Raw genomic sequence first — 13,261 nt, 5'->3', positions numbered from 1 at the left:
CGCTGGTTTGATTCCTGGTCAGGACATATGCCCAAGTTGTGGGCCCGATCCCCAGTGGGGGGCATGCAGGAGGCAGCCAATCAATGTTCTCTCTCATCGATGTTTCTCGCTCTCTCCCCCTCTTCCTTCCTCTCTTGCTAACATCAATAAAGAAAAAAAAAGTTTTTTAAATAAATAAAATTGCACATTTATCGTGTTCTATTTAAAAAAAGTGATTTGAACACATATATATTCCACTGTACTTTAAAAAAAACTTTTAACCATTATAAAAGTAATGTAAATTAATGGTAAAGAAAATAGTACAAAGGACATAAACTAAAACATGAAAGAATAACTCATTTACTATTCCTCTCCGCCCATCCCAATCTTTACACCTCAGTGGTAATCACTGTTCACAGTTTACCTGTGAGAAATTGTCTTTGTACACGCAAGCCTACTTTGGGTTTGTAAAATGTATCACCTCTTTATTAACATAAATGGGGTCATGTCACACATGCTGTCTGCAGTCAGTTTTTTGTTCATGTTTTTTAAAAAGCTAACAATACATCTGAAACATCTTTTCAAATAAATTAAATACTTTTCAAATACATTAAAAATATTAACTTCCTTAACAGCTGTGGGAGTTTCCATAGACTGTCCCATGGTTCATTTCACCGGCTCCTTACCTGATTGGTTTTCAGATTTTTGGCCACAACGCGCATCCTTGTCCATACACCGCAGCGTGACTTGCTCAAGGCTATTTGCACTAACTTCCCAGAATGGGACACCAGCAGCCAAGCACCCAGAACACGGAGGAGCACTGTCTCTCTCTAACTTAGAGAGCTCACTTCCTATCCACGTGTTTAGCAGAGTATTTAATGTAAGTCCTGCCTCATGTAAGCCCCTCGGTGGCTCACACAGAAAAAGGGGAGAACAGTGGGATGAGCCAGAATGCAAAACACTCGGGAGAACCTGCAGGACACCGGGGGTGTCCGAGGCCAGCAGGGCCTGTCTGCCGTTTCGGACGGAGGCTGAGGAGAAGGGGCAGACAGACAGGTGAGCGGCCTGGCGGCTGCAGAAAACCATCTCAATCCACGTGTAAGACAATTGAGGACTCGGTGGAAGGTCTGCGGGACTTATTTCCCACACAGGAGGAAAAGGCCACATACAACTTTTAAATAATTTTAAAGAAAAATTCCCATTTCATGGGCTTCCTGAATTTCAGAAACAGTCACATCTGAATCCAGATCTGCCTCCTACACAGTTTCTCATGAGCACTTATGAGAGATTCCTATGTGAACTTTTGCCCTATTTGGGTCAAAATATAACACTGCCCCTCAATAAAATAATTTACTTTTGGGGGGTCTTTTTTAAAACATATTTTTTATTGATTTTTAGAGAGGGGAAGGGAGAGGGAGAGAGAGAAACATCGATGTGGGAGACCTATACATCGATCGCTGCCTCCTGCACGCCCCCTACCAGGCTTCAAGCCCCCAACCCAGGCATGTGCCCTGGCCGGGAATCCTGGTACACGGGGCGATGTCCAACCAACTGAGCCGCATCAGCCAGGGCTAAAATAATTTACTTTAAAATAGAAGCTCATTTGATAAAGCGATTGGCTCACAGATGGGAAAAAGTTCTATTTGAAATAATTCCAAGCTTTTAAATATGAGCCTAATGTGAGAATTTTGTGCCTGGGAAGTTTATTATTACATGTGAAAATCAGGATTGTGCTTTCACATTAATTCAAGTATTGGACTTTCACATCAAATCATCCAAAGGCTTCTCACGCCTCCATCTCCCACTACCTACCTTCAGAAACACTGCCCTAGACTTTCCCTGGAGGTTGGCAGTCAGAGCTGGATTTAAGGTGAAATATGCAAACACACCAGTCCTCCGATCTTTCTCCTATCAAGATAAACCATTTAATTCTAAAAAGAGAGTTCCGCCATGGTAGTGAGACCAGATCTATTTGGAAAGGGTTTTACTGCACACCTTATATTTATAGACGGATCCATTTTAAGCTGCAGTCAAAAGCTATGTTTTTTACTGTTTTATGATCAAAGTCTCATCAGATCTCTCCTTAAAACATTTAACGTTAGTCCCACAAGCCACATCGGTTTTCAACAACATACTTTCACCACGAGCAACTACATTCGGGAGCTTCTGGGTAACATCACCATCAACGAGCCGGTCTGTGCCCACCATGGAGCTTGCTTGCAGCTAAATGAGACGGCTGATGAGGAAACAGGAGATTCTAACTATCCAAGGACATAAAGGAAGGGCACCTCATCCAGTTTTAAAGTGGCAGGCAATGATTTCCAAAGAAAGCGGAGACTAAAAAACCAACCAAAAAAAGGTAGGTTAGAGGGACAGAGTACATGAACGGGTCACAGGTCAGACTCCCGCCGGAGGGCAGTGGGAAGCCACCAGCCCTGACAGTGGCAGCATGAGAGCTGCTTCTAGAAAGATTCATCAGGCAGCAGGACGGTGAAGGAATGGGGGTTGTGGATGACACTGAGACAGAGACCAACCAGAGGCCACTGTGGTAATCCAGAGGACACGATGGAGACTGGCATAAAGTCCTTGGCAGTGGGATAAGAAGAAAAGGACGCGCGGAGGAGAGACTAGGAGGATGCATCAGTGTGGGAGGCCTTGGCGCCTGAATGGAAGTGGGGGGTGAAGAGGAGACACTAATGAGAGATGATGCAGCAGGCACTGCGGTCTGCCCTCCCCTGTCAGCTGTCCTCTTGCCTTCACCACTTCAACACCTGCCTTCCCGCTGCCAGAACCCAGCTGTGCCCACCTGTGCAGTGGACCGGAGCGCTGGGGCATCCAGACCCTGGCCCTCCCATCCCGGGGAGAAAACTCGCAGGTGTGTGTCCTACATGGCTGTCAGAGCTCCCCAGGGAAACCCATCTCCAGTTGTCCACAGTCGGTGACCTGTTCGATAACAGACCCTTTCCTGGCTGCCTTCCTTTCCCTGGCTCGTTCCCCTATCCTTCTCCCAGCATTTCCTGGTCTCACTTCCTAAAACAACTGCTTGCACGTAAACCTCTGTCTCGGGGTCTGCTTCGGGGGAACCTATACAAATGGTGCCCGACCTCGCGGTCTGCGCCACGGTGGGTGCTGGTGATGACGCTATCCACTGAGACAGAAAAAGAATCAGGATCGAGAGGAGGTTTGATTAGTTAATTTTGGAGGGAGGTGGGGACAGTGGGAGGTGGTGCACATGACACGTTTAGCTAGGGACCTGCTGAATAAGAGCTGGAGGGACCTCTGTATGGGACTCTCACTAGAACACCAGTGGCCAACGGGATGAACCTGACATCACTAAGCAAATGCAAAGGCTGCCCTTCCTTCAGTGCTTCTAGTTAACCTCTTTCTTTTCTGGGTGATAAATTGAGAACAGAAATGATAAGTACTTTGCTCAGGGAAACACACCGCATGAGGATGAACAGCCAAAAAACGAAGCCCCTGACCTTCACTCCAGTAACTTCATCAAGAGAGGGCTGTGCAGTGGGGGGGTGCCTTTCCCCACGAGAGGAACCCGCTCGGCCTCGTGTGGGACACAGATGGACTAGTCTGAAGGAAAATAGGTCTAGTTTGCAAATGGAATGGCTTTTTTTCCCTCCCCTGGTTGCCGGAGGGCGGTTGCCCTGAAAAGGAATAAACACAAAGAAGAAACTGCATGCAATGAAAATAAGTATTTCTGATAGCAAAGGAACGGAGAACATACTGTGCATGCAGAGGAAGGCCTTGCAGAATGAAGGACCCAGGGCCACACGGAGCCGGCTCGCTCACTGCCGTTTCCACAGACACCTCCAGCACCCATTGGGCTGCCTGCGGAGCCGGGCCGTTGGCAGCACCGGTCCTCCAGGCACCCAGCTCCGTCTCTGCGTCTCTGCCAGAGCAGCGGCCGGCCACAGGCACTCCTGAGGCTTGTAAATGCTGTGCACAACATTTCCTGGGACCACCCACACCTCTGCTCGGCTCCCAGGAAGTCCCCGGGCCAGGGCGAAGGTGTCCGCAGTGGGGGGGGGGGGGGCAGGCTGCACCTGAGAAACAAAGCCCTCAAGCTGGGTTTGTTTGTTTGTTTTTAATTTTCACCCGAGGACATTTTTGCATTTGTCTTCAGATAGAGTGGGAGGGAGAGAGGGAGGAAGAGAGAGAGAGAAAAATATCGATGTGAGAGAGACACTTCGAAGGGTTGCCACCCATACAACCCCAACCGGGGCAGAGGATGAACCGCAACCGTCAAGCTGGGTTTTAAAAAGGCCTTTTGGATGTTACCATTTCCCCACAAAGTGCAGTCGTGAAAGTGTTGATGATTATCTTCAACACCAAGTGACTCAACCCCTGGGCCATCTGAGTGGAGACAGAGAGGCTTGGCCAACGGCCACAGTCCTCCACTCTGTCTGTGGTTTTCTATAGATAGCTCAGGTGATGCTTCTGAACTAGACAGAAATTTCTCCTTTGGAAGGAGTACCGCCCATAACTAAACATGTGCCTGGATTTCAGTGCGTGAGCCCCGTGGCCGCTGGGCTGCAGAGACCCGGTTAGTTACGTTTCTGAGAGGACTGAATTGGACGCAAAGCTGACACTACGTCATGCGAGACCTTTCTCTACAAAGTGTGAATGGCATCAATGGGCTCCTTTGGAATTCACCTGCACTCAGACCAGATGGGGCTAGTTGCGAGCACATCATTTTTATTTTTGTTTTTTGTTAATCTTCCCGCGAGAATATTTTTCCATTGATTTTTTTAGATAGAGTGGAAGGGAGGGAGAGAGAGAGAAACATCAATGTGAGAGAGACACATTTATTGGTTGCCTCCCCCGTGACCCCGAGCAGGGCCAGGGATCAAACCTGCAACCCAGGTACATGCCCTTGACTGAGAATGGAACCCACGACACTTGGTCCAACGACCGACACTCTAACAACCGAGCAAAACCGGCCAGGGTGTGAGCACATCATTTTTAGCCTCAAATAACATCGTCTGGACCAGGAAAATACGTAGCAACGAAGACTTGTTCTAGTAAACAGCTGGACAGACTAGAGCTCACCCACTGCAGGTACATCAAAGAAACGCCATAAACAGGGCAGAACCGTGTCTCAATTTGGAGCACACCAGGTCTCAGACAGATCAACCTGCATGTCACTTGGTTCAGGCAGTAGGTTCGTGAGACCAATGGAAATGGCCCTGCAAACGGAGTCTTATAACTGAAAGACTGTCATCACCATCACTGACATGGTCTCTGAATGCACACTGGTCACTGATGGCCTGGAGGCGGCCACTGGGCACCTCGACCCACCTGTCTGTGAAAGAGCCAAGGAGCCCTAACGAGTGCAGATGTTACCATAAGCACACAGAATATTACCATAAGCACACAGCCTCACGCATCTTCACAAAATTCCTTTCGCGTGGAATCAGTCGCCAGATGAGGACATAGAACATCCCAGCTTCCCGGAGGCCTTCTTGTACCCCCTTCCCAGCCACTTCCACTCCTCCCAATACTGTGTCTTTCAGGAATTACTTATGTTGACTTGCTCCTCCCCCAACTCTTAGAATTTCAGGGGAAAGTGCCAAGACTCGCCTCTGATCTCCCTCCGTACCGGCGGATGGTTCTGGCCGAGCAAAGGAAATGAAGGAACCAGGGCTGAAGCAACAGTCGTGTTACGGACGGCAGTTTTTGAAGGCCAGGGAATGTGGAAGAAGCTCAGACAGCTTCCATTCTCTTTCTACTGGGAGCCGGGCCAGGACTGCTCCGGGGTTCTCCCGATTCCCAGTCGAGAACGTTCCCCTCGGCACTGCTGACCAGACCACCGCTCACTTCCGTCTGACTTGTTTTATTTAACCCGACGGCATTTAGACAGTTTCACAAAACTATTTCTATGGCCCAACCGATCCACGAAAGATTACCGAAAAGAAACATAAACTAGTTCTTTTAACTTTCACAACTGAAAGAAACATTCCAAGTGGCCATGATCACCAGATAACAAAGTATTGAAGGAAGAAAGGAAAAACAGAAATGGAAACGAACAGAATTAGAATGATGTTAGTACACAGTACATTCTTACCGTGTAGTTCTTTGACACGTCTTATTTAAAGGACTACTTTTGACTCCTGTCTAAAAGAAGGCCTTCCCCTATGCTCCCAATTCCTACGGGCAGTGAGGAAGGCTGATGGGGAAGAACGGACTCATCTGAAACGTGGTGTTGGAGGGAGCGCCACAGAAGGCCTGGCCCGCCATGGTCCTCCAGCAAATCAAGCCTGAAACATCACCGGAGGCAAAAGTGACCAACTGGAAGCTGTCTCCTTCCGGCAGGTCATGGGAAAGTGGGCTCTGTGGAAAAGACAGTCATGCCGGGAAAAACAGGAGGCAGCAGGAGAAGAGGAAGACCAGATATGAGGTGGACTGACTCCACAGAAGAAGCCGAAGGCATGTGCCTACAGGAGCTGAGCAGGGCTGTTGAAGACAGGACACTGTGAACGTCACTCAGTCACAGGGTCGCCAGGAGTCAGAGCTGACTCGACGGCACGCGGCACATGCACTCAAGAAGGCAATTCACCAGTAATACTTCAAATGCCAATTGTGGGTGCATGTGGGCAAACACCGGGGAGATGTGCTCCCCACTGCTGACGTCTCCTCTGACTTCGTGGGCACCGCCACAGGGCAGAAAGAGACCAGAGGTACTCTGCAGTCTGAGTTTGAATTCCTGGGCGGCCATTCACCGACTGTGTGACTTTGAACAAATTATTCAATCTCTCTGCAAAAGGTACAAACTTCTGCTTATAAGGCAAGTCCTTCCCAGCCAGTGTGGCTCAGTGGCTGAGGGTTGATCCATGCGCCAAGAGGTCGCTGGTTCGATTCCAGGTCAGGACACATGCCCAGATTGTGGGCCCAATCCCCAGGGGGGACATGCAGGAGGCGGCCAATCGATGTTCTTGCTTATCAATGTTTCTATCTCTCTCTCTAAAATCAATAAAGGAAAAAAAATTTTTTTCAAAGGTAAGTGAGTCCTGGGAATCTAACACACAGCATGGTGACTCAAGTTCACAATACTGTAATGTGTATTTGAAAGTTGCTAAAGTAGATCTTAAAAGTTCTCATCACAAGAAAAAAAATTATAACTATCTTGGAGGATGAATGTTAACTAAACTTATTGTGATCATTTTGCAATACAGACATCAAATTATATTATGTACCTTGAACTAATACAATGTTATATGTCAATTATATATCAATAAACTAGAAAAAAGTTAAGTCTCTCTGAACCTCTATTTAGTCATCTATAAATTGAGCATAATTTCTGTGTCTCAATGAACTGTTCTCAGAATTAAATGAGATGACATAGGTCTTGTGCCTGACAATTTAAAGGGTCCTTGATAAATATCAGCTTCCTTCTCTGTGCAGAATAAATCTGCTTAATCAAAAAGGAGCTTAAGCTACAAAATGATACACACCAACAACACCAATGCTCTATTGTTTACCCGTGACTTAGTCTGAATGTAAAAAGAATCTGGTGTATTTGAAAAAGGATGGAAGAAAACACTTTTCTGTAATCCAGGACACCTCTGCATGTCTCTCCCTTGTGGTATGAGTTGGGAAGTCTTACCATAAAGGTGTGACATGCACATTTTTTAAGCCACTGTCTGCAGGAGGTCATTCATATCCGGCCGGCAGCATGGCTGGCTGTGTAAGTTGCGAGTGGCACTCCAATGCAAGGCATCGTTTATTTAGATTTCAGAAAAGGACATGACATGGTGCCCCTTGTATTAGATTGATGGGCAGAACAGAGAGAGGAAAATGGATCAAGAATTGGCCTGAGGAAAAAAGAATTGGACTGGGGACAAGGCAGACCGTTCCACACTAGCTTTTTATTTGATATCAGATACCGCTTGGCATCTCAGGTCCTATAAGGAACTAAATTTCCCCTTGTTCTTTGCTCCTTGTTTGCATGGTACAAACAACAACAATAAAAAGAGGGATTTTAAAAAGAAGTTAGCAAATAATGGGGGCAGGGATTTACAAATATAACAGCTGGTATGTTCTACACTGTCTAACTCTCAGCCCTGCTCAAACTACCAGCAGAAGCGCCGGTGATTCCGAACGCTGGGAAGGATTTCCACGCAGACCCACATTTTCCTGCACACCCGCTCAGGCTGTGTTATTATTTTTTGGCTTAATACAGACCAAACAGACGGTGACTCCAACAATCTTGATAAAACAGAACGGGAGCTCCACACCGTCAGAAGCCGTGCTGAGACAGAAACCCTTCTCTTCCCACGGACACAGACGGCCACGGGCGCAGTGGCACCCGGTCTGCTTTTCACCCTGAAGCACCGCCCCGCATGCCCACAGGCGCCTGAACTCAGAACCTTTCTCCGACTCACACAAGTCTGTTACAGAGCCAAGCGACTGTCCAGTAGACAAAGTGCGTGGAGCCATACATGGTCTGTAATTCTATCTCCCACGTAACGGGAAAGTTCTTTTCTTTCTTTTGTAAAATCACCACCAGCAGCACCACCACCCAGGGTGCGTCAGTCATCTGTTCACAGCTTGAAGGGTAATCTGTCCCCACGTCCCTCCAGCAGAAGGTGACAGCGGCGTCTAAATCATCGTGTCATTAAGGATCCCTGGTGTTACCTCTGTCTAAGACACCCGCGGCAAGCGAAGGCGTGAGGTCTGGGCTCTCGAGCATTCTTTGGATCGCAGCAAAGTCAGTCTAGAAATAGTGGCAACAGCAGAGGCCAAGGCACCGTGAAACTCTGTGTTTATTCTGTTTCTCTGGGATGGTGGCAGCTGTGTGTCTCAGATACCATCTGCCGAAGGCAAATGCCTAGTTAACTGCGCTATCCTCCACGTCTCCACAGCCCACGGTCCTACCCACCTCGCCCCACTTAGCTGCCCCCCATGCTGCCGCTTCGTTCTCAACACACTGGCCCCAGATGAGCCTCCCGTGTGGGACACCCGCACCTGCCCCACGCTCTCACTCCAAGATGTTTGAGAAGAATTTCTTCCCGTGGATAGAAGGGATATAAACACGGGCCAATATGTTATTGAATGAATGCCATGCATTTTCAGCAGTTGCAAGGGATTTCTTAGATTGAAACTAGGCCCATGAAATCTCATTAATTATGGCCTCTACTCATTGGGAATCTGAGATGATTCTCTGGATTGACATTTATCTTTGCATTATCTGTGGGAAGACGTTTGCAAGGTAAATAAAGAATAAAAATAACATTTTAATAGTGACATTGAACACACCCAACAGATTTTTGAGGACTCGGAGGCTTTTGTTGATATACTAGCCACAAGTTATTTTCTGCTTAGTCACTAAAGCCAGCTGCCTTCTTCCCGGCTTCCTCATTTCTGCACAGTCACCGTCATTCCTTAATTCAACCTGCTAGGGCAAAGCTAACCAGCCTCCCAGACCGGTCGGCCACCCTGTCCGCCTGGCCCATCCTCCCCAGCTCTCGCCAAGCCAGGCCCTCATTACTTATGCCACCCCAGCGCTGCGGCGTCCCCCCGAACTCTTTCCCGTCACGTCTTCTCCAGTGAGTCAGCAATCTGCTGCCCACGGGGCTTTCCAAGTTTTCTGTACGAGTTCATGACTCTTACACTGCAGAACCTAAGACCCTCAACCGCAGCTTCGCGCGTCCTTGTTCCCAGCACGGCACAGACACATGAAGGCCCACAACACCCGAGCCCCCCGAGCCCAGTGTAGTTTGGGATGCATACTTTTTCTGATTTCAAGGTGATAATATGATGCAATATATATATATATATATATATATATTTACTTATTTATTTTTAATCCCCATCCAAGGATATTTTTTCCATTGATTTTCAGACAGAGTAGGAGAGAGGGAAGGAGAAAGAGAGAGAGAGAGAGAGAGAGAAACATCGATGTGAGAGAGACACATCGATTGGTTGCCTCCCGCATGACCCCAACCAGGGCCAGTGATCGAACTGCACCCGAGGTACGTGCCCTTGACACGAATCGAACCCGAGATTCTTTGGTCCTCAGGCCAACACTCTGACCGCTGAGCCAAACCAGTCGGGGCCACAAAGCATAATTTGTGCAGTACCCCAGTGGGCCTTTTTAATCAAGTGCGTAGATATTTCTGCAATAAAACGCATGAATCTCACCCTTGGCCTAATACACAGAGGCTGTAACTAGACCCCCACTGGTTTGTATCACCAAGTAACTTACTCCCGAAGTTGTGGTTGGTAGAGCTTTGGGTTTCTGAATTGAGGGAAAGGGGTTGGGGCGTGTTAATTTAGTAGGTACTCCACGTCCAGTCACCACTGTCCAGACTTGAAAGAATTATTTACTTAAAAAGTCTCCATACTTCAGTATTTTGTTAATCCAGCTAGGTCTTCTCCACAATTAGTTCAAATTTGGGGGCTTTCCTTACAAAACATGTCTTCAGATTGCAGGAACTACATGCTCACAAGGTTGTCCTCATCACTTTTAATTTTTGTTTTAAATATGTCTTTTTAAAAAATATTTAGTTTAGAGAGAGAGGAAGGGAAAGGGAGAGAGAGAGAGAAACATCGTTAAGAGCACAACATCGATCAGCCGCCTCCTACACGCCCCTACCAGGAATCGCGCCCACACCCCGGGCATGTGCCCTGACGGGGAATCGAACCACCAACATTTTGGTGCATGGGACAACACCCAACCAACTGAGCCACACCGGCCAGGGCCATTCTTAATTTTCTAATTTTAACTCCACTTGTAAAGCAGTGTCACCTTGCTTGTTTTTTAAAAGCCCCCTTCCACTGTGTGGTGCAGTGAAATGTAAAGGCATTTGCTCAGCCCCTGCCTGAAGAATCGCTTTCTGAGGTCCAGAGGTTGGTCCTCCCTCAGAATGGCAGCTTTTCATTTCTAAAATCCCCGTGATGCTGACTCTCCCCTCAAAATACGTTAACTATTTACGTGTGAGTTTATCTCACTTGTAATGTAAGTCTTCCAAGCAAATCACAGAAACGCCACCTGGGCAGTTAGACATATACTGGTGTCACTCTGAGGTTGAGTTGTAACTTGACCAGTAAACCCTTCTTAAAATATAGCTAAGCCAACGTTAAAGCCAGTGATGCAGGGTTGGTACATACATCACGGAATGCTGGCTGTATGGGTCACAGCACTCCGACTTGCCATTCCTAGGCAGTTATTTTGACATTAGAAAGTCACAATCCATCAACTTCACAGCAGGGCAATAATTTGGGGACCAGGGAGATAGCCATTCAAAAGGACACCGTGAGAAGTAAACAGTAGTTCAAATAGCACGTCTGAGAATGAAGACATCGACTACGCAGAATTTCTTTCCACCTCTAGAACCAAGTGTCATGTAATGTGTTTTGGGGTATGTGTATTATTTATGGTGATTGAACTGAAAAGTCCTGCAGAGCTAAAAAGCATGCAGGAACCTGGCCTCTTCGGAGATGAGAAGGAAAGTAACTGCCATCACAAGCCTGAAAAATGACAAAGAGCTGCCTTTTCCCAACGGTTTGTTCCAAACCTTTTCCAATGAGTTGTGATGCCCAAACCAACATTTCGTAAGATGCAATTTGGCTCTTTCTGAATTACACAATACCCAGATCTCCAGCTGTCTGTGACACTGGGCTCCTCGGGCATGTGGAGGACACCAGGACTTTATTTTTGCAGGGGTCCTCAGCCAACAACCCTGCTGTGACACTCTCCTGCACATGCATGGAGCCATGGCCTCCCACCACTCTCCCGGACCAATGAATGGGTGTGGAGGCCACCGAGAACTTCTGAAATTCTCCCCATGGCCGGGAAGGAAGGTAACCGCAGCCGGAAGTTTCCTGGCTGCTGGATTGGTGCTGGGGTGGGGTGGGGGGATGAGTAAGGAGTACAGCCTGCAGTGCAGTGGTTCTCAAATGTCCTCATTTCATAATAACTCTGAGGACACACACAGGAGCCCTGAGGGACAGTCATGCTGCTGATAAGGGGACAGCACACACATCTTTCTTTTTACTCTGGAAAAAAAAAAAAAGGAAGAGTAGATAAGAAATTATATACTGATGCTCAGATGGCATAAAGGAGCACTTGATGGCAGACACGCGAAGAGGGTGAAACCCGCGTGGCGAGACTGTCTTAGGGAGCTGCGCTGCCTCCGTGGAAACCGAAGTGGTCTTTGTGGTGGCCCACACCCCACCAGGGTCCTGACCGGTCCTGCCCTGGCCACCACCCTCCCCTACCTTCCTGGCTGCCTATCTGAAGTACTGACAATACGAAAAGCAAATTATTTTCAGGTTATGCTTCGCTCCTTCAAAGAATAAGAATTTCACCACGTGAATGAAACGCCAATGGGTACCGACAATGAGCCCCCACAGCACAAGAGCTTTCTCGCTGTCCGCGTCTCCCCTCAACACACTTCTGTGGCTGCTGAAATCGAGTTTCTCCCTCTTTTTAAAAACCCGGCTTCTTCATCTGAATAACGTCAACACATGCGCTGAAAGCATCTGAAAATCCGCACATTTCAGAGAAGTGATTTTTAAGCGATCAACAGTAGAAGCAAAGCCAACGGTGTTCCGTACCTGGAGCTGATAGTCGTCCGTGAAGCACAGAGTCGCTGGGCAGCAGGTCTTTTGAATTGGAGGAGAATGGTGATTGTCTAAACGTGTCTTCTGAAAAGAAAGGGCTGGGGGTGGGGGGGAGTGAAGTTTAGTAAATTAAAGTCATTTAAGGCACCCAGAGCATCTGGCCCCAAATACACACACACACACACACACACACGCGCGCGCGCGCGCTGGACATCTTTTTCTAATGGTGTTAAGAGACTATAAGAAGATTGTGCTTAAAACAGAAAGAGAAAACGTATTACATCAGACAAGTGCATATGCACATTCTGCTATTGGTTTTATACATAAGGTGAATATATAAAATAACGTCTTTTTTAAAAAAATGTTTTTATTGATTCTTTTGAGAGAGAGAGGAAGGGAGAGATAGAAACATCGATTGGCTACCTTCTGCATGCCCCCTACTGGGGATCCAGCTGCAACCTGAGCTTGTGCCCCTACGGGGAATCGAACGGGGACTTCTCAGTCCAAGGGACTGACGCTCAATCCACTGAGCTGCACCAACCAGGCTGAAATATCACCTTTGAAAGCCGGTCAAGCCCACAGTCAGGACGGCTGAGCACGACATTTTACTGCTGCATTGTATGTTCTGCAAGTGTGCTATGCGCAAATGAAGACCAACCATCTGGGTCAGAGTCAGAAAGGCCTGTCTGAGGTTCTCCCCAGA

The 13,261-nt window shown here is 47.6% G+C and overlaps 1 protein-coding gene across 1 annotated transcript in view; it reads right to left on the bottom strand.

Moving 5' to 3' along the window:
• The window catches only part of ZNF827 (zinc finger protein 827), a 161,233-nt gene that overhangs the window by 43,453 nt on the left and 104,519 nt on the right, over positions 1-13,261 (bottom strand). The window contains exon 8 of the mRNA XM_036241328.1: positions 12,553-12,656. Within this exon, the coding sequence (XP_036097221.1) occupies positions 12,553-12,656 (104 nt within the window). The remainder of the gene's footprint in view (positions 1-12,552; positions 12,657-13,261) is intronic.

Source organism: Molossus molossus, unplaced genomic scaffold (assembly GCF_014108415.1).
Source record: "Molossus molossus isolate mMolMol1 unplaced genomic scaffold, mMolMol1.p scaffold_m16_p_4, whole genome shotgun sequence".
Classification (NCBI taxonomy): domain Eukaryota; kingdom Metazoa; phylum Chordata; class Mammalia; order Chiroptera; family Molossidae; genus Molossus; species Molossus molossus.
This window is presented reverse-complemented; position numbering and strand designations above follow the sequence as displayed.